General features: G+C 36.0%; 3 protein-coding genes and 1 pseudogene across 11 annotated transcripts; 2 read left to right on the top strand and 2 right to left on the bottom strand.

Annotated features, from left to right (window-relative positions):
- Window positions 1–4,430: 4,430 nt before the first annotated feature.
- Window positions 4,431–8,937, top strand: LOC113295876. Of its 9 annotated transcripts, XM_026544207.1 has the most exons (8): window positions 4,431–4,714; window positions 5,602–5,822; window positions 6,054–6,137; window positions 6,758–6,891; window positions 7,340–7,478; window positions 7,559–7,687; window positions 7,760–7,862; window positions 8,541–8,937. In XM_026544207.1, exons 4-8 carry the CDS (start codon window positions 6,785–6,787, stop codon window positions 8,675–8,677), a joined length of 615 nt encoding a protein of 204 aa, XP_026399992.1. In that variant the 5' UTR covers window positions 4,431–4,714; window positions 5,602–5,822; window positions 6,054–6,137; window positions 6,758–6,784; the 3' UTR covers window positions 8,678–8,937. The 9 variants fall into 9 exon arrangements, with proteins under 9 accessions (XP_026399992.1, XP_026399993.1, XP_026399991.1 ...); XM_026544208.1 differs by lacking the exon at window positions 5,602–5,822; XM_026544206.1 differs by having other exon boundaries at window positions 5,614–6,137.
- On the bottom strand, window positions 5,772–5,862 carry LOC113300927 (annotated as a pseudogene).
- A 2,049-nt stretch (window positions 8,938–10,986) lies between the features above and the next one.
- Window positions 10,987–12,480, top strand: LOC113294166 (F-box/LRR-repeat protein At4g14103-like). The gene is made up of 2 exons (XM_026542582.1): window positions 10,987–11,883; window positions 12,196–12,480. The coding sequence occupies exons 1-2, from the start codon at window positions 10,987–10,989 to the stop codon at window positions 12,478–12,480; spliced, it is 1,182 nt and encodes a 393-aa protein (XP_026398367.1).
- A 651-nt stretch (window positions 12,481–13,131) lies between these two features.
- LOC113292956 (oleosin 1-like) lies at window positions 13,132–13,842 on the bottom strand. Its single transcript, XM_026541759.1, has one exon. The coding sequence runs from the start codon at window positions 13,818–13,820 to the stop codon at window positions 13,377–13,379; it is 444 nt and encodes a 147-aa protein (XP_026397544.1). The 5' UTR covers window positions 13,821–13,842; the 3' UTR covers window positions 13,132–13,376.
- Window positions 13,843–21,432: the final 7,590 nt, after the last annotated feature.

The raw sequence follows: 21,432 nt of genomic DNA, 5'->3' as shown, positions 1-21,432 counted from the left end.
ACATTTTTGCTTCATGAACTCCAAATTACTTCATGGACCTCACTGAGTTGACCATTGATATGGAGATTATTCTTGATGTTTTCATTAGATCATAATTTGAGAAGCATTAAAGTTCTGTGTGTTGGAAATTTTGGGTTAAACAAGATGATGAAAACAGAAACAGAAAATGGTGTATCCCTGACTTCAAGGCTCTTTCGGTTCTTTTAGACAATAATTCGACCTTTCCCAATAAATTTGGCGAGTACAAACGGTCTCTCGAATTATGCCTTCAGGATTCAATGAAGCCCTAACACCGTGATCGAATTCAAGGATTGTACTTCCTTGACCCGACCAAGAATCACACTGTATAAGGTTCTGATGATGCTTTTTAGAGAAGAAGAAAACAAATTGTTTTTGATGTATTGGAATGGGAGAACATCTTCGCTACTTATAGTGATATTCATGCCTGTTGGTAGTGTCGACGTTTCATCACCAACAGACGATTCCAAAAGCCATTAATTGTGGCTTATGGGAAGAGATGCGTCTGTTCAATTTTGAATGGAAACTTCTAGGTTTTACAAAGTAAAATCAAGTCGATCACTGTATAACTCTGCGTAGCGGCAAACCTTGAAAATATCCAACACTGTGCTCACCGATGAATTGGTAACTAATAATTTCAGGTTTTTCTTTTCCTTGGGATAATCTATGGCTTTTCTTTTCTTTTCTTTTCATCAATGAAATGATATTCTAAATCTAGGATTTTTCTTTTCTATTTTTGTATACCAAACCCTTTTCTCTTATCCTCATTTGATCTGCCGTTGCTAAAAACTCCATTGTTCTAATCTAACTTAATTATATGCCGAAAGGTAAAACTGGGGTTGGCGGGATTCGAAGCACGCACCACTGTCTCGCTCTTTTACAAATAATTCCTTCTTAACTATGGATATTTCCGAAGCCCAATGCATAAAAACAAAGATTACAGAGGGGTATATTCATCATATAAAAAGCTTCACCAAAAGTAAGAGGCTTCACCAAAAAGGAGCCTTTTCTTTATTATAGAATAAGATATAGCCTATTTCGATGTTGATTTTGATGTATATAAACTGAGGTCTTAGGCTGTATGTAGCATAAGCATTCTATTCCAACAATGGTTGTTGAGAAGGGAAAAAATGAAGAGCATGTTAATGATTCGTTTTCTAAATTTTTGTTTTTTTTACTTAAAAAGGTTTATATTGAAAGAAAATGTAATAAGGCAGAAGCTCCCATTTTAAAATTACAGATTAACGAGAGTCAATAATGACTTTTCAATGTGTCATAAGCTCACGAAAGAAAATAAACTTAAAAAGGTTTTTGTTCCCTCCCCAACATATAGTAGATGTTTTACTTTTGTGATTGCCTCTCTTTCTGATTTGGGCCTTTTGTGAGACATTACTCGTCTATTTCTCTCATTCCAGAGAGCCCAAACTCTCGCAAAGATAATCAATGGCCAGAGTTTGCGTCCTTTATTTCGACGTCTCCTGAATTACCAAGCCTTCAACTGCATCGTCAGAGTTCATGCTTGCACCCACCTGATATTATATCCTCTAAGGAAGTAGTCCCAGATTGCACGGGAGTATGAAAAATGTAGAAATAGATGATTCACTGTTTCTGGAAATTGATTGCAGAGAGAGCATGTGAGATTTTGTATATGAGACCCTCTTCCTATGAGATTGTCATTTGTAGCTATTGAGTTCTGAGTTGCAGTCCACATAAAAAACTGTACCTTTGGAGGCATTGGTTGTATCCACATGCAGGAATGAGGCACTTCATTGTGGATTTCTGGATGTCGTTCAATCAACCATTTCAAACAAAGTTTGGCACTAAAACCTCCAGGAGTCTGGCATATCATCTCATCTTCTGCATCTTCATTTAAAATTGGAGGAGCACCCAATAATGTAAAGAGGTTCATCATTTCAGTGATTTCCTGTTGAGTTAAATTTCTTATAAGTTGCAAGTTCCAAGCATTATTGGTAATCATGTCTGTTACTGAGCCATGTTTATTTGTTGCAAGCTTGCATATGTTTGGAAATTGCAGCTTCAATGATTGATTTCTAATCCGTTTTTTAAAATATTGATTCATTTTGGAATAGGTTGTATGGAAATGGAGTTCCGAAAGTTGATTGTCATCATAGCTTCGATGGCTGTTTGGGAATTGCAGCTTCAATTACTGCGATATCGGAGGATTGCGTCAAAGCCACTGATGTAATGATGTTTGATTTTATGATAAGAGTCTTGGATATGAAGTTTGTGTTGGTTGTATAGTAAAAAAACCAATCAGCAATGGATGGAGTGGATGAGTAATTATACACTCACTAGAATTCTATTATTATTCTTCACAAGATTAGCAGATTGGTTTGTGGAGTTCGTGATAAGATTATAACACGTTGAGCTATATAAATGATTGTTAACAATCATTTATATTTCGATTTGTGGTGTTCGTATCATTCAACATTTCAAATCAATAGCCACCATCTTATATTTCCGAAAATATATCCTCTACGGATAAATAACATTTTTTTGTTATAGTAATATTCTCTGTTACGTATAAAAAAATATAAGTTTCGTGTAGTGAAACACATTTCACTCATTTAATATACGATAATATATCCCATTTTCAGGAATCTCTTATCATGTTGTCGTCACAACTTATATCCATAAATATCTTTTATATTTTTTTATATTTCTAAAAATCAATCCCAATACAGTTCGATATCTTATTTATTCTTATTACCACTCGTTAGATATATCTTCTGTTAACTCTTGTATGATATATTCATTATATATAATTTGCTGAACAAATATATAGAGGTAGTCAAGTTCAAAATACAGTCAGTGTTCAACTTCCGGGGGATAAATCTATAATCATGATGTGGTTGAGATCTATATAGGAAACTCCCAAACTGTTCTCCTTCCAAGTAATTTGCTCCATAAACCTTGTTGAAATCAGTGGTATCTTCGGGATACTAATAAGAAAAGAAAAAGTAGGGACATTAGTATCTTTGGAGCATGTATTATTAACTAATTAAATAGAACATAATATACTAAATTTAATAACGATAATCAGTTAATATTGTATTACAATTGGAAAAGAAAAAAAATCTTAACCTCTCATAAAGAAAAAGTGTTTAAAGATAAAGAAACTTACATTATACGATTTATCTAGTTTTTTATATTTAGAATAGACAATGATATCCCTATGTAATAGGAAATTACTGGATAGTTTTTTTTTATGGTTGAAATTATGAGATAGTTGTTAATATGATCAATTAAGTGTTGAATAAAAAGAAAAACTACGTAGAAACAAAATATAATGTACTCATTCAGATAGTTGAGGTACACAAACATAGTAATATACTGAACTCACTCAGCTAAGTTAGTATAATGATCGTGATATGGCTAAGTTAAGCTAATTAATGATTACTGAGATTAAATTAATAAGTTGATTTTTGTTTAAAAGAAAAATTATTGAGAGAGAATAATAATAATAGGAAGATGTTCTAGAGAAAAATTTAGATTTTTTTTTTCCAAGCCACAACCATAGGATGATGTTTTGAATACTCAGATATACTTAAAATTTAGTTAATGATGCTTGAATTGGCCAAAACATTTCTTAAAATTAAAAAAATTTACAAATTGATTTCGGCTAGGTCGAAAAAGTTCGACTACAATATCAGGTAGCCGAACTTATCAGTTAACACAGGTAACCGAACTTAGTTTTAATGGAATTTTCGCCACCCGAGTATTATGTTCGACTACCTTTTCTATGCCGAACTCTAAAAAATATTTGTTAAGTTCGATGTGTTCGTAAAGTTGCCTAAGTAGCTAGCCGAACTTTTTGTTCGGTTTAGTAAACAAAATATCAACTTAACCGAACCCAGCATTTACGTATATACAGACGAGTTTGTCTAGGAAACAAATTGCGACTCAACCAAACTCAACATTTGGCCTTACATAGAAAGTTTTCGTTATGAAGAAAAGTTTGCGAGAGAACGGTTGGAAACAATCTTTTTCTTCACCAAAAGTTCGGTTAGCAAACCTAGGGTTTTCTAAAATGTCTCCTAACCAAAATACTCTTTGTATCTTCAATCTTCACCTTATTTCGATGATTACTTCTCAAATTTTATAATCAAAAACAAATTAAAGTAATGCGTTTGTGTAAACTCAGGAATTTGGCGACAACGAGTAACGGTTGAAAGAGGGAAAAAGAGAAGAAGATGAGAATTTCTTTTTATAACTCATCAATTCATCTAGGTAATAGTCATGGCTTTGATTTTGTTTTGTTATTGATTTACCTTAGTCAAGGATAAGTTAGTCATTTCCACACTTTAGGATACCCTTATAAATGTAGGGCAGATAGCTTTAATAAATCATGGTCCATAAAAAGAAGTGATGCCCAAAAAGTCGTTCAAAATCATAAACCGTTCTCATTTAACGTGGAACTAATCTCAACACTCTGGTTCTCCGTTCTCCGAAAACCCACTGAAAAATCTCACCTTTTAAACCTTTACCACTAGATATATATATTCATTTCACTCTTTTTCATCTTTTTTCACCCTCACCACCTGATGTACATTCATTTCAGTCTACCATCACTTGAAACGAAAATTTAAGACATGGGTTTGATTTAAAGAGCTAAGATTGTGGACATACTTGAAGAAAGTGGACTTTTTGAATCTATTACTAGTTTGGATTTAAGGTTAGTTTGTTTCAAACTCAAAATCTTATATAAGCTGGTTTTTGGTCAATAACAATTGTTGGTAGTTTACGTTTTGGTACTCTTCAGGTAATTAATATCATCTTAAGTGTGTTTCTCTTTGTTTTAGGGATTGTCATTTCTTGGGTTAGGGATTTTAATAGATTGATTGTGGGCATCAGGGTTTTAAATCTCTGCTGTTACTTTGATACTTTGCACTAGTTTTGTTTGTCAAAAATCCTCAAAGAAATCGATCTTGGGGAAAGATTTCAAATCAAAATGTAGTTAGAAACCAAATTATATGGAATTAAGCGGTTTACAGAAAAAACAAAGTTTCCCCCTTTTGAGTTCCCAAGTCTTGCTCTACGAATGATCGATTTCTATCAGATTAGCTAAATTGATCAAAAATTCCCAACATAGATTTCATACTGTGATTTTTCGCTTGTGAACATTGAGTTATAATGTGATTCTGCTGCTACACGTTTGTGGTTCTGTCGTCATCTGTCCTCTCCTGACTAAGAAAAAATGTAAGTGTTGGTGTGTTTTTTTTTTTGTTCTTTTAAGATTCTGTGCACATACTAAGTCTTGATCTGTACATATAGAATCAACGTTTAGAGCTTAGATTTAAGTCATTAATTGGAGGAAAAAAGTGGTGCCCTCATGTATGCTTGCGAACTGCATATTTTCTTAGTGGTGGAACAAATTTGCAGTACAATGTAAAATGTGTGCCGCTTTAGGATTCATTAGCAATATACTAATGAAAAGTGCAGCATAATTAACGAGCAGACAGTGTTTGTATTTGGTTTATTTGTTGGTTGAATATGAATAACCATCATCATATTTACCTGTACTACTGAAACTGCTTTTTCTTGGCCTAAATTTGTTGGCAGTACCCGATACAGTTTTTTCTTCGGCTGCGTCTGTTAGATCCAGAGGCTTTCCGATGCATCAAAACATTAAGGCTAATTTTCCCCTGAAGCTTGTCATTGCTATCGATTGATTAGAAACTGTTAGCTTCCATGGATATTCATTATCTAGGGAACTGCACGACCACCACAGCAGTCTGAAGACCAGACTTCGGTTCCTGTCTCCTTAGAACTCAAGGACACAGGTACGAACCTATAGAACAGATCCTGTCCAAGTAAGGTCGTGCCCAACCTTCTCACTTCTATTATATATCCTCGTAACTTCATTTTTCTCAACGAAGTGGGACTAACAATGAAACTTATACTATAAAAACCCACTCTTTCATTCTCCCATTACAAAACCCACTTAAAAATCTCACCTTTTTCACCCCCACCACAAATTGTGTTCATTTCAGTCTACAATCACTTGAAAACAGGAATTTAAGACATGGGTTTGATTTAAAGAGCTAAGTTTTTGAAGAAAGAGGACTTCTTGAATCAATTACCATTGTCTATTTAAGGTTAGTTTGTTTCAAACTCAAATTTTTTATTGTCGTTTTTGATCTAACTGGTGATGGTTCACATTTTGGAAGTTTGATTGCTATGGTTGATGTAAAAAATCTGACAAGAAATTGTTGGAAAATGGAGTTTTAATTGATTCTAGTATGATAGTTGGGAAATAAATGAAATGTAGATACAGATATACTCCTAAAGATTCACTGGAACTAGAGAATTTAACTTAGATCTTTTAAACTTTGGTAATTTCTGTTTACTAGTTGAATAATAATGTATAGGCAGATTCTGAAGTTGATGTGCATTGGTAGGGGTTAGGGATTGAGTAGCAAGGTTGGGGGTTAGGCATTGCTCAAGTTATGTTTGTTAAAAAGCTTCAAGGAAAAATCGATTTGATTAAAGATTTTCAAATCAAAATGTTTAGTTAAAGAGGAGTATAAATTGATTAATTGATAGTTTGGAAATGTGGACACTCCAAAATGTAACTAGTGGACGAATACTAAGTTAGAATCGAAACTCCAGAACCCACAGTTTTTGCAATGAGATTATGATTTTGGTTGTCTCAATTTTTCAATAGTGAGTTTTATGAATATAATTGTCTAAAATTGTTCTGTTTTCTTTTCTGTAGATAGACCTAGCTGGGGAAGCTGGAAGTATGCTTAAACGTATTACTGGGATGGGTCGATTGTCGGTTTATAATGTGATACTGCTATATGTTTGTGGTTTTGTCATTGGTGCTGTATCTCTTGACCAAGAAAAGATGTGAGTGTTTGTACTTTTGTTGGGATTCAATGCACTTTGTAGGCTTTGTTCTGATTATATAGAAGTCAAGCAAGATGTTCTGGAATCTAGATTTGAGACAATAATGGAGGAAAAGTGCAACTTTTGAAGATTAGAACGCACATCTATAGGATTTATTACTTGGTGAAAAATTTCATATCCTTCGTAATTCCTTGATTATATCACTTTTGGTGTCCCAAACTTAAGTTCGGAAAAAGAACAAGATCAACTACACCAAATTTCTTTTGGAGTTATGGTTACGTCCCGAGTTACAGTAAAAGATGAAATAGCAAATTTACAGACTTTGAACGCACATGCACTTCCAAATCTCTGAAGTATATCATATGGTTTTCTATCCTAGATGGATAGATTCATCGCATATGTGTGTTGTTTGGCACAGAGGTACTTACATTTGAGTGATAACTTGCAGGGCAGATAGCAAAGTTCTGAATGTTGGGGAAGAGTTACTGCGTGAAACCTTACCTTTGCAAATGGGTTCTCGCCTGTACCGATTAAATGGACTCAAATCATCTACTTGGTATGAAGTGAAGATATCATATCCAGCTTCTGTATGTATACTCTTTCTTTTGATTATTTTACAATTGGAGTTTGTTTATTGAAATTAACTGGGGCTATTGAATAACAACAGATTCCCGCTAGCTTTTCCATTCAACTGATAAGGGACAAATCAGATATTGGGCACAACTGGAACAGAAGGTTACTCAACACAGAGAAACTGATTTTTGAGGCTGATAGTAACGACATTCCTAACCACCAGGTTCGATAAAAATCCATTAACAGTTGAGAAAGCATGATTTCAAGTGCAGTTTCTGAAGTATAATTTATGCAGAGTTTTGATCAAAGTCAGAAATATGTTCTTGTATCTGTGGAGCCTGCTGGAGTTGTTGCCATTCCCGGCGTAAAGGAGAGGGAACTCGTCTTATTTAATATAGGTACCATTAGTTTTTCTAGTTTATTCTCTATTATATCCATAGTACACTACAATAAGTCAATAACCAATTCAACTGCACAAATGCAAACATTTGCCCATCAGTTATTTCAATCATCTATTATAAAATGTCCTCAGTTTTATTTGCCCTTCTGGTGCCTGTGTTTCAAAATTCTGCATATTAAACTGAAAAGATCTGAGACAGACCCTTAGGTATGGACCTTATTTGGGGGTCATCTAAGCAGAACCCTTTTCGTTTTTGCCTTTCTAATTGTGTATATTTTCTACATCAGTAAATTGATCTTCTTAACTGTCAGAACTCATATGTAGTTTTGTTAATCATGAGTCATTTTTGAGTTTGAAACATAAACTGTTTCACAATTTATTTCAGCGCTACTTATTTCAACTCGTCTTTTATGTCAATGTTGAGGACCATAAATTATTTCACAATTTACAAAACATGAAGACAGACAATCTGATGCATATGTAGAGTAAATTTGATCCGACCTGTAAGGATTGAGATCCCCTGAATCTATTAGCACACGTGTTTAGCATCTCAAGGAAGCATACATCTTGATCTCATATCTTGTTTCCCGCATTCGGTTCAAGTAGTTTTGAACAGTCATTTGCCTGTTTATAATATCTGAATTCTTGTGATTTATTATTGCTGTTTTTTATGTAGTTTGTGACGAGCTCTTACTTGGGATCCCACACAAAGCTATCTGGGTTGGAGTGCTGGTGGTAATTTGTTTAGGGGTTGCATGCATTGTTCCATCTTTTCTTCCACCATATTTACTTGTGAGGAAACAAAAATCATAACTTTCAATCAGATAACTCATGTTTCAATTTCAAAGAACACTTCATTTTGTCTGTAATTTACGATTGTTTTGTTCTGCTATCAATTTTCTCTGCACATCACACAACATTGGGCTTAGGCTTCTCTGAAGTGTCTTAGATTATTAGTCTGTTGACTCTCTTCATAGGTTTCTTGGTACCTCATTGTCAATGGATTTCCCGTAGCAGTTTCATTGTAATATACTGAACTATAACAATGAATTTAGAGTAAAAAACTCATTTGTTTAGTTCATTGAAGTTCATTGCCCCATGTTTCTCTTTGTAGGGTGAAAATTTAATTCGGTTCTTACAGGGTCGGAGGTGAAGGCCCATTGAGGTATGTTGTAAAACAAATTATGTAAACCCATTTCATGTTATAAAAACAAATAAAAGATGCTACATTTCTTAACTTCCACTTGCCAAAGCAGAAAGGTCATAAAACATCGCATTTCTCCCCAAATGACAAAACCTAAAATAAACACAAACAATAAAATTATTACACCATCCTAAACCTAAACCTAGTAGCTAATTCATAAATCAAAGATAACGAAAACTCTAAAAGTTTCAGAAGGAAACTTAAGAGGGGCTAAAACTAGTCCACCTGCAACACCACCACCTGCACACCAACCTGACCAACTGATGATCAAGCTCAAGCCATACGATGTGGTTCATGAAGTTTAAGAAGTAGCTTGAGCAACCTCATGAGCCTTGTTCTGGACATACAGGGCCGGCCCCATAGGGTATTCAGGGAAAGTCCCACTTTGGGGCAGCAAGGCCCATGGGCAGAAAAAGCCTTGTTTGGCATTAGGGGTAGCTTAAAAATGTAAGTATCCTTAGGGACTTTTTTAAGAAACTGCATAAATATTTGGGGCAGATGTTAATAAAAATATGGACTTAATGATGAGTATTCGTGTAACTCTTCAAATCTTTTCGAGTTTTTCACAGACAACTCTTTTTCCCTTTTGCCTTTTCTTTTGGAGCGTAAAAGGAAAGGAGAAAGGTGAATCCCTGTCCTCTTGCATTTTATGAGTCTTAAATCATTGATTGAGAATCATATGATCTCAATAACATGATTTCTAAAACAACTATTTAGTTAGCGTTTATATTTAAGTTATGTTGGCATGATTAGTTCAACAACTATTTAGGTGATTCCGGTATTTTTATTTTTAGTTTGAAATTGTTAAACCTTTGAAAGATTAGAATTCAGGGTTTTGAAATTTGGGGATTTTGGTATAATTGTGATTGAATTTTGCGGTTAGTTAATTTGGGTGGTTTTAATTAGGGTCTGCACCATGATTAGGATTGATTTAATATTTTGACTGTCATTTCCATTTTTTCTCATAGTTATTGCACCTGATTCAGTAGCTATTATCTGTATACAAATTGCAAGCACAACTATGTAAATTTTTTTTTTTTTTAGCTTCGGGGCAAAAAAACATTTAGGAACGGCCCGACATAATGACCATAATCCTTAGCTCTATCCTTAACATCTCTAGTCTTATTAGCCAACCTCTTTCGTTCATCTTTGTCTGAACCCTCTGGATGTTTACCTGAGACACAGTTGTAGATCCATGTCAATGCACATAATGCAGCCACACCCACTCCACCTGAGAATAACAACCCAGCTGTGGTTAGGAATAAAACTATCTCAGCTGGGACTAATTAAAACAGGACTGAACAACACCAAAAGTGGAGTCACAACAACTAAGGACATGACTGTTCCGGTTAATGTAAACCGGGCCAAAACATGTAATGCAACGGCACTCCAATTGTTGCTGCGGTTTGACGTTTGTCTGGTGCCAAATTCTATATTTTTGCGTTTCAATTTCTATGTTTGTTCCATCTTGTACTTTATTGATTTTTTCCAATTGATATCTATATAATTTCATATATGGCACTCCATGACTTCATTCGTGATACGTATACACTGCGAAGGAGAATTGTAAAATGTGTACCCAGTTCTTCGAAAATTTGGAGACGGTAGTTGGACCAATTCTTGACAGTCAACTATTGACTTATTTTTGACAAATTACGTGGGCTTCCATTCTAAAACCCTAGCTAGGTTACAAATTAATGCTGAAAACTGGAATTTGGGTTTTTATCTCAAGGGTTTCTTTAACTATTGGAATTGGTGATTAATTAATTAATTAAGAGTGATATCGGCTAATTTTTTTCTTTTTGTTCCAGCTTCAGCTAATCTTCTAATTCACTTTTATTTCATCTTCTTTTAGTTTTATGTAATTTGTGCTTGATGCTAGCTACCTTCTTTGTAAGGCGCACAGACTTTATAAAGCATGGATTTGAACAATAACATTGGCAAGGCATATGATAGGATTAGCAAATTACCTGACTCACTTATAAATCATATCCTCTCTTTCCTTGATATCAAACTTGTTGCTCGTACTTGTATACTATCAAAAAGATGGAAGTACATATGGACCTCTATCCCCACCCTTGTTTTTCCATACTTTCTTCCCAATCCGCCTTCACTGTCTGAAACTAATAAGTTCATGGAATTTGTGGATAGAACATTAGTTCTTCATGATGAGTCAAATATTCAGAAGTGCCATCTCACGACGAATGAACTTATGAGTGCATCTCGGTTTCATTTATGGATCGAGAATTTAACAAGGCGTAATATACAAGAGCTCGAACTCTGGTTAGATCAAGACAAGCCATTCTATATTCCCTTATCTCTTTTCAGATGTGAATCATTGAATAAGTTGGAGCTAATTGCAAACAATGGTACCCGTCTTCCTGGAACTTTTATTTTTCCAAAACTCAAGAGCCTTAAACTCATTGGAATCCAATTTACTGATAATGATTGCTGGAAAGAGCAACACTTTTCTAATTGCCATGTCCTTGAAGATTTGATTTTGGAAGACTGCACTTGGTTTGGTGTGAGTGATTTTTGTATCTCAACTCCTACACTGAAACTTTTGGAAATTTGTAACTTGACATGGGCGGAAGAGGGTTTACAAAACTGTGCTCTCGAAATTCATGTACCAAATCTAGTGTCACTTACCTATTGTGGTAGTGTGGCAAGGGAATATGTTCTTTCCAGCTTCCAAACACTAGAATCTGCAAAAGTACACCTTTGTGAATATGGCAATGTACTGAGGAAGCAACAGATAGGTTTTGCTGCATATTTAAGGAAGTTATATCTGGAAACATATGCTGAAACCCTGGAGGTACTGTTCTTTATCAGTGGTGTTTTTTCCTTCTTTCAGGATCAACTCGTCCACATCATGAAACACAGGTAGTATGTTTACGAAGAAATCTAAAATCTATTCATCACAAGGCATTAACAACAAATAAATCAGTTTTCAAGTTTCCCACTGCAATACAATACATGAAAACATAAAGAGAGCTAGCACATATTTGAGGTGGCTCGTATTTGAAGAGGCAAGTGCTCGAAACTTCTAATTTTCAAACATTTATGCTATTTGGAAATCTACTCCGTTTGATGTTTTTTTATTTTTTATTTTCTAATCCCATCTCAGAGCTGCATTGACGAGAATGAAGAAAACGAACACAGCTGGGCTAGTCATATGTTGACTGCGGGATGCATGTTTCAACATCTACAATCAGTTACCTATGTGCGTTTTAGTGGGAATGAGAGGGAGATGAGATGGGTGAAACTAATCTCGAAGAATGCAAAAGATTTGAGAACAATTAGATTATATCTAAGAAGTGATGATCTGATAAATAAAAAAGTACTCAAGTCAGAATTTCAAAGTCTTCCTAAAGCCTCTGAGAGCTGTGAGTTTGAGTTTAAAGAGTGCTGATCTTCTAAGAAATACTTAAATCAGAATTTCTAAGTCAATTTCGCATTGTTAGTTTTTCGGGAGAGTTTAGGCGTTTTATTTTTAATTCAATTTTGATCCTCATAATCTATGTTGACTGAGATTTTAATTAAAAGATGGCAACTGGTTACATGACATTGTCGTTTATGAAAATTTATTCATGGATTTTGTGGATAGAAATATTGCATCTTCACTTTACATGATTGTACAGAAATTCCCTCTACCTAAACGTCGATGAACACTTGTATGAGGGACCTCATTCAATTTGGGCTCTGAACATAGTGTCTTTTCCTATGTAATGGGACCTCATTGTCAATGGACTAGATCATTTTCCTAGCAGTTTCACTATAATCTACTGAACCATAACAGTGAATAATTTAGGGGAACAAAATTTCATATGTATATGCATCACTTGGACTTCTAAAATTTTGGCATTGCTTAAGAACTCATTTGTCTAGTACTATGAAGTTCATTGCCCACTCTTTATCATTGTAAGGGTGAGAATTCTTATAGGGGTGGAGGTGAAGGCCCATTGAGGTATGTTATTAAAACAAATTATGTAAACCCTTTTCATTTCAATTCACATAAAAAGAAAGAAATATACTAGTACATTTCTCACTTTTACTTCGACGACACAAAAAGGGTACATAAAACATCACATTTCTCCCCAAACGACAACCCTAATAAACACAAACAACACCTTGCCAGAGAAAATTATTACACCATCCCAAATCTAAAACCTAGTAGCTGATTCATAAATCAAAAGACTGCTAAAAGCTTCAAAGGAAACATAAAGAGTGGCTAAAGTAGTCCACCTGCACCCCCACCTGACCAACTGATGATCAAGCTCAAGCCATACACAATGTGGTTCATGAAGTTTAAGAAGTAGCCTGTTGGGCAACCTCATGAGCTTTGTTCTGAACATAATGACCATAATCCTTAGCTCTATCCTTGACATCTCTTGCCTTGTTAGCCAACCTCATGCGGGCATGATCAACTTTATCTGAACCAACTGGATGTTTACCTGAGACATAGTTATAGATCCATGTCAATGCAGATAATGCAGCTACACCCATTCCACCAGAGAATAAGAACCCAGCTGTGGTTAGGAATAAAACTATCCCAGCAGGGACAAGAACAGGACTGAACAACACCAACAGTGGTGTTACAACAACTAGGGAGATAACTGTTCCGGTTAAGGTTAACCCGGATAAAACAAGTAATGCTACTCCAATTGTTGTTGCTGTTAGGAACTTGACGGTTTGACGTTTGTCTGGTGCCATTACTGATTGTTGATGATGATATTGATGATGATCCTCCATGATGTTAATCCAGCGGTTAAGAATGCTTATTTCAAGAATTTTTGTACTGAATGAGAATTTATTTGTGTTTGTGGAAATGGAAATGAGAAATGAGAAGTTCTTATAGGAAAACTGGACAGGTGGTGGTGAGCTGGTGCACACACGTGGCGTAAGGAGACGAGAGGTGATGTTTTCTTGATTGGTGCGATTGGATAGTTTTATGAAGCCGAGATGATCATGATGTGTGACTAATGAAGCAATGGTACCACGTGTAAGAAGCCCAATCCAAAGTTTGGGTAGTTTCTTGTGATTGGATAATGTAGCGGTTAAAGGGTTTGGTGGAGTGTCACGGGAAGATTTAGAGTAGAACTTTTTGAGAGGAGGTGGGAGATGGTAGTGGGTGGTGGCTCTCATGAATGATGCTGTCAGTGGTCATGTGAGTTGTGTAAGTTTCACCGTTACAAACAATGTTGAAACTTGGAACGTACTGTGATCAATCGAAAAACGATCTTTTACTGCAGCTACTAATGTTTCTAACGTGTCTTCTGCAGAAGCAGGGAAGTAAGATTCATGTTGTTCGTAAAAGAAGAAAACCATAGAGCTCAAAACTAACGCATGTTATGATGCATAGTGATGCTTGTGCCTTGGTCGAACAAATTTCTTTACAAGTTTATCAGGGGCATTTTACTTCTATTTTGCCGTTTAAGGGGCCATTTTTAACTTGGATTAGGGTCCAAATTTAAATGGATATGTGCCCTTCGAAGAGGTCAAAACATGATGAAGTTACTTTAGTATCCCTGTACTAATTGACCTAAAATTAAACTCTAAATTCAAAAATTAAAAAACGTTTAATCTTTTTCTAATCCCTCCCCTCTTCTCCTTCCTTCATCTTATTCCATCAACAAAAAAATCAACAAAAAATTTTAATTTTTGATATTCTACCAAAAATGGTTTGATCGAGTAGCAAGAGAGATTCAACAGGTAACATGAGAAGATCCAAATCAGAGGGAAAAGGTAAGGAAAAAAATTGGAACTAGCAAACACGAAAATCCAATCCCTGAGAATGTTGAAAAAAACCTATCCAACCGGTGAAAAGATGACTGTATGTGATTTCTAAACTCAACCCATTATTCTGATGTGTTATATGATTGTTATATTAGGCTAGAAATCGAAAATTATTATTTTCAGGGTTTTTCGTCGGCAAGATCGATAATTTAAAACCGACGCCGACTATTGGTATTTTGTAAGAGCCGGCATGGTATCAGGATGAATAACCTGCCGACTTTTCATAACAGCCATGGCGACTGTTGGACAATAACCAAGGCTGGCAGGATATAATAACAAACCCTCCCGATTTACATATGGTCGGCACTATCTTTAGACTTGTACCACGCCGACTTTAGGTCACATAAACCTTAATTTCTTATGTCAACCTTCGGAATCTTTCTTGTATAGGACCTTACCGACTCTGTATTGGTCGGCTTGGTATATGATTACAACCATGCCGAGTAAGTATTAGTCGACAGTGTATATATTCTCGACCTTGCCTACCATATGACCAAAATCATCTTTCAATGTGTAAAAATTTCATATATTTTATTTGTGCATTGTTTAGGTTCCCAGGGAAAAAAAAAAGAAGATCTAACTTGTACGGTAACTGCAGAAGAGATATTAGAATTTATTGACGGAATTTATCCCAATTTAGAAGATCCTAAAGATGAAACTGAAGAGAATTGGCATGTAAGAAAGTTATTTATGATGGGTAAGAAAGATCCTAAAGAATTTTATAAGGTTTATGCACAGTCCTAGCAATCCCCTCAACTATGTTGAATGCACATCATCAGAGGAGGAAGAAGAGGAGGTTGACTACATAGGTCCATATAAGGGAAAAACAAAAGCTGATGCTGCTGCAAAAGCTAGTGATGGTGAAAAAGCTAGTGATGGGGAGGAAGATAACAACAATGAGAAGGATCCATGAAGTTCTTAAACTTTATTATGTTTCACTTGGTTTAGAAACTTAGATTATGGTTTGAACTCTTACATTATGTTTGTTTTGAACTCTTAGATTGTGGTTTTAAACTTGTTAAACTTATGTTAATTTTCAGTTTCAGTTTCTTTAGAACATATTTTTTTTGTGCAGTTTTAAACAATATTCGATGTATAGTCGGCATGGTGTGTAAACTCTGCCTTGCCGACCATACCAGGCTTTATTCCACAATGCTGTCAGGTAATGGTGGTCGGCATGGTTTGAAATCTCGACCTTGTCGACTTAAATGTTAGTTTCACTTTTTAGAAACAAATTACAACCCATTGAATGCTCAATGGCTAGAAATTTCAAAATCAATATATTAGGTGTGTTGTTATTGTAAAAGTATTCTCAACTTCATCTTCAACCTTGCATAAAGAATGAAAGTTTCAACTGCAACACAACCAAATATTTGTATTCTTTGTACACTAAGTGCTCATTTTGCAAACGATTGTTCCTTTGAAGGAAGCAAATGCACTATTGAAGGTTATAACGGATTCTTATTTCTCATAAAAGCTGCAGTAGGAGATGTATATCAGCCGTATACTTCAAAATGCACTTGATGTAGGTTTTTCTATTGGATAGATGAGCGCCTAGATCCGTATGAAGATGAAGTTGCTAAAATAAACCTTCTACCATGCACAGATCCATGTTGCGACAGTAAGATGAAGCTAATTACTTCTCCTAAGAAATTGTGTACCGGAAAAAGATATTATCTATGGCCCAAATGTGTACGGGTTAAGTTTTTAACGTTTGTATGCTATAATTATGGTTTGTACGCTCTAATTAAGTTTTTAAGGTTTGTATTCGATGTATAGTCGGCATTGTACTAAATTAAAAGCGTGACGGCTGCTTAACAGTCGGCACTTAACGGTTTACAAACCGTGCCGGTGAATGTTTAGTGGGAAGGGTTCTCCTAATACACCATTCCGACTATTATGTATGAGAACCTCCAGGAACAAGTTTTTTTTTCTGTTCTGATCGGCATGGTTATCCTCATATACCCTGCCGGCAAGTGTGTAGTCGGCAGGTTTCTCCTAATCCACCGTGCCGACTATAATGTATGATAACATCCAGGAAACAAGTTTTTTTTTTGTTCTAGTCGGCATGGTTTTCCTCATAAATCATGCCGACCACAGAAAAGCCGGCAACCTGACGAAACCAAGACCTTGCGGACCCTGGAACGGTCGGCAGGGTCGTGTGATAAACACATTGCCGACCAAAGTAGTATATACCAACAAAAAAAACCACATTCATTTCATTCATTTGTAGTACTCCAAAGTACATTAAACAAAACACGAATGTGATTACAAAAGTACTCCAAAAAGATTCTTTAGTTCCTAACCATAATCAATCATCACTCAAATTTATTAGAGGGAGTTTATTCAAATCTATTAAACCTCCTTTAGTCAAATCTAAGGGACATTTCCTAGACTCATCTAAAATATTCCAAAGGTCCATGTTGTCCTCATAAAGTTTCATCCATTCCTTTCTCTTGTTGTTTATGAAGTTCTCCCAAAAACTAAACTTACAAAGAGGAGGTAATGGACATTCCTTGTTGAGTTGTAGACCAATAACATGATTTTTATTCACCAAAGCCATAACAATTCTTCTATGCTTAAGTTTCTCCACACAAACCCATGTTTCGGTGCAGATGCTATAGATAGTCCCTTACTAAAATAATGTAGCACGCATGACCACGTATCCGCCAATAGATGGCCACACTCCGACATTCTCATCCAATGCTCCCATTTGACCGATGCATTTCCCTTCGGGACTTTAACACTAGTTAGCAAATCTTTAAAGTCTCTTCTTTGTCCTCCATGAAACCTTGTAGCATCATTGAGATATGAAACTCCTTGTCTTTTTCTAGTCGGGCGGCCATATTCTTTCTTATGTATTGGCATTGGGTGAGATTCTCCTCAACCGCTCCACTTAGGTGTCCCAATTATTGCGAGACAACGTGAAACCCACAATTTCCATCCTTTGGGACGTCGTCGGTACCAATAACGAACTCGTGGATAATTGGAGGGAGTTGTACGCGATACTCTTGCAACAGCGGTTGTACTACCTTCCTTGGACGACCTCTTTTCTTCACAACATCTCCTTGGATTGCTTGACCCTCAAGAGGTAGAGTTCCATTTGGATTCATGTTTGAGACCGTTGGTGTAGTTGAATCCTTCCTTGGCCGACCCCTTTTCTTTCCAACAAATTCCACACTTGCTTGACTCTCAAGAAGTAGAGTGCTATTTGGATTCAAGTTTGAAACCGTTGGTGTAATTGTTTATTTCCTCGGACGACCTCTTTTCTTTTTAGCCGCCTCCTCCTTGTATTGCGCCTCAGTATAAACATGCCCGGATGGATCGCACTTTGTACTGAAATGATCTTTAATTTGTTCCCTTTCTTCCGCCATCGTCTTTGTGGTAGGTGGTCTACCCATTGGATCTTGTTTCGCCGGTTCTCGAAGTTCTTCCATAAAAGGGTAAACAATCGGAATCAACTTGTGCTTCATAGTTTGTTTGTCCTATTCAACTTGGGGTACTTTTCGAGGATTATTCTCCCAAGTACCATGTCGCCAAACTCTTCACCGGAATCTTCTCTTGGAGCCGGTTTGAAAGATAGTTTCTTCTAATAAGGATCGATATCTTCAATCGGATTGGAAGTTTTATACCTACCAAGCATATGACGACATGAAAGTACGATAACCTTCATTATCCTATACTTACAAGGAGTGCTCGGGTCATCATACCTTTTATACTTTTGATACAAGTTGAGATGTTTCATCATGAAACGTATTGCCTAATGCGAGACGTTTCTATGTATACCAACAAGCAACCAATCATCCTCATTAAACTCCTTCAACTTACGGAAGCTACTTTCTTGGAATTGCTTTCTTATCTTGTAGATATCATTATTAGTGTACTCATGGATAGCATGTTGAACCGTCACAATCCCATTTTGACTCGTGAAAAGTAGACCTTTTAGTCTCCCATGAGCTTGCTCTACCATGCTTGTGGACTCAAGTTTGAAATGTTTATAGTCGTAAGTAAAAGCATACACAATCCTCTCTTTGTGTGGACTCAACCATTGTCTCTTGCAATATGCCACTACTTTGGGGTAATCAACGCCCCACTCATCCTCGAAATCCTTCAATTTTAACTCATATCTTCCTAAACTCATCGACCAAACCACTTTATCCCACGCTTTCATGAATAACCCAAATTTGATCTCGCCTTATTTCCATTCTTCATCTTCTTTCTCTTTCTCTTTCTCTCGCTCCTCTTTAGTTAGTTTGATAAGACGTTCATCTACCTTATTTTCACGTTTAGTACCTTTCTTTGCCTTTGGCTTTTGGATATGATTCCTACAATTCTTTCTAAGATTGCATTGTATATGCCAAGTGCAAAACAAATTTTGCGTATTTGGAAAAACTATCCTCTCGGCGTTCATTATTGCTTGCTCATTGTCGGTCACTATAACCCTGGGAGTCTCGTCTTCGTGGTAAAGAAGCTTCAAAGTTTCCAATGTCCAAATATAGTTATCATCCTTCTCACGATCCATAAAACACCATGCAACCGTGAACGATTGCTTATCTGAGGTTTGTCCTACAATGTTCAACAAAGGCATGTTGTACCTATTCATCTTATAAGTACAATCCATGAACAAAACTTGGTAAAAGCCGCGCCAATTGAATCATATCGGGATGCGCAATAAAAATACGATCCACCAAGCCCTCCGATGACTCATGGTGTCTAACCGTGTAGTTTTATTTGTGTACTAACCATTGTGATTCTTCCATCACATTTCTTCCATCCCATTCAATTCTTTTTATAGTTTCCTTGGTCGCATAAATTGTAGTCAATGAAGAGAGGTTATGTAGGTCGTCCCTGTTGAACTTACTAAGGATCTTGCTTGGTTTAATTCCCCAACTTTTTCTTACTTGTTCGAACTCGTTCGGTTTCAACTTGGCAACTTGACAATGCCCAACAAGAGTTTCCGGATCTTTATGGTTATGCCAACCAACATCAACTCTATTCATTCTCCACATGTCATCGGTTTCTTTGTTCCTCCAAAATATAACATTGAATGGGCATCCACACTTCTTTGACTTCGTCTTGTACACCCTAGTCGTCTTCTTATCATACGCATAACCCTTTTTGTTATGACTTGAGTCCGGCGACCCATAACACTCGCATACCAGTTCAAACCGCGTATCTTTTTGTTGGGTATTTTTCACTAGAACACACAGCTTCTCTTTTGCTTTCTCAACGATCTACTTGACCGCGTCGTCTTTTTCCTTCCATTCCAAATCATTAGCGTAATGTGCGGAAGTATCAGGACCTCTAATATTGTGAGCTTGAGGATGATCCGTCATCGGTACCAATGCAACAATCTACAAAACATCAAAAGTTAGTTGATTTGTATTACCAAAGTCGACATGGTCGACATGTAAAACTATGCCGACTACAAAATAGCCGGCATGGTAGAAAAAATTTAACAGTGCCGACCGAACTATACTCGGCAGGGTCCAAAAAGATTAAGATGTCGGCGTACGCATTTTCAAGTCACGACTCCTGTGTTGCAAAAAAATGGAAGTCGGCATGGTTCAAATTTTCTACCTTGCAGACACGGACGCTGTTCATGAAAAGTCGGCACGTTGTTCAAATATAAACCACACCGGCGCTTATGGTCGGCATGATCGACAAGCATCGACCTACCCGATCCTGGGAAGCAAAAGTGAAAAAAAAACAGAATCGATCATTGGCATGGAAAAATCACAATCTTCACCACGTAGGTTGTCTACCTGATTACTTGCAGCTCCATCTCTTCTTCTGGGTCATTGAATTCTACGTTTGGCTCAAGATATTCATCACTTCCATAGCCATCTTGAGTTTGAGGAAAATAAAAGTGAGGGTCATGCATGTAATCCATTTGATCATGATCTCGTAGATCATCATATAAGTACTCATTTGTAGGAGGAAAGTTAGAAGAGCCCCCCACTTCAAAATCAGGATTTGTATTACTCATATCACAAATTTATCAAAAACCCTAACTCCCCCCTCAAAAAAAAAAAAAACCTCCTCAACTACTTCATTCTACTTCTCTCTGTAAATTATTTCTAAAACCCAACTTATAAATCAACTAACTAATCTAACTAATTTAACTAATCTAATCATTTCGATTAAATTAGTGTTAATCATTGCAGGGGCAATTTTACCATTTAGAAAATACAAGGATAAGGGGTGGCTTCTTTTACTTCATAATGACCTAGCTTTTTTCTTATTAGATATACCCCAGGTAGTTTGGATATACCCCAATGAAGTCAGGATTTTTAATCCCCTGAGTTTTGATGCACAGTTGTAGCATTTTTACTTAATAGTATGACAGATGAGAAAAAGCACCCTTGAGTAAATCATTTGTAGAACAAAGCTTAAAGGGCCGATATTCACATCAAGTACTAGTTGAATAGAAGTCGTAAACAAAAGAAACCAAAAGAAAAAAAAAATGGAACTGTTGGCAACATCTTTATTTTTTTTAATTAAATTTACCAAAAAAAAAAAAGAAATCGTCAGCAAGCCAAAGGAGATACAAGAGTCTTGAAATGTG

Source organism: Papaver somniferum, chromosome 7, assembly GCF_003573695.1.
Source record: "Papaver somniferum cultivar HN1 chromosome 7, ASM357369v1, whole genome shotgun sequence".
Taxonomy (NCBI): Eukaryota; Viridiplantae; Streptophyta; class Magnoliopsida; order Ranunculales; family Papaveraceae; genus Papaver; species Papaver somniferum.
The sequence above is the reverse complement of the archived record's forward strand: the minus strand, read 5'-3'. Positions and strand labels throughout refer to the sequence as shown.

Coding starts and splice junctions, on each gene's coding strand:
- LOC113292956 (XM_026541759.1), bottom strand. CDS start 13,820: ATGGAGGATCATCATCAATATCATCATCAACAATCAGTAATGGCACCA.
- LOC113294166 (XM_026542582.1), top strand. CDS start 10,987: ATGGATTTGAACAATAACATTGGCAAGGCATATGATAGGATTAGCAAA. Junction 11,884..12,195: donor CATATGCTGAAACCCTGGAG/GTACTGTTCTTT, acceptor ATCCCATCTCAG/AGCTGCATTGACGAGAATGA.
- LOC113295876 (XM_026544209.1), top strand. CDS start 6,785: ATGCTTAAACGTATTACTGGGATGGGTCGATTGTCGGTTTATAATGTG. Junction 7,479..7,558: donor AGATATCATATCCAGCTTCT/GTATGTATACTC, acceptor GAATAACAACAG/ATTCCCGCTAGCTTTTCCAT. Junction 7,863..8,540: donor ACTCGTCTTATTTAATATAG/GTACCATTAGTT, acceptor TTTTTTATGTAG/TTTGTGACGAGCTCTTACTT.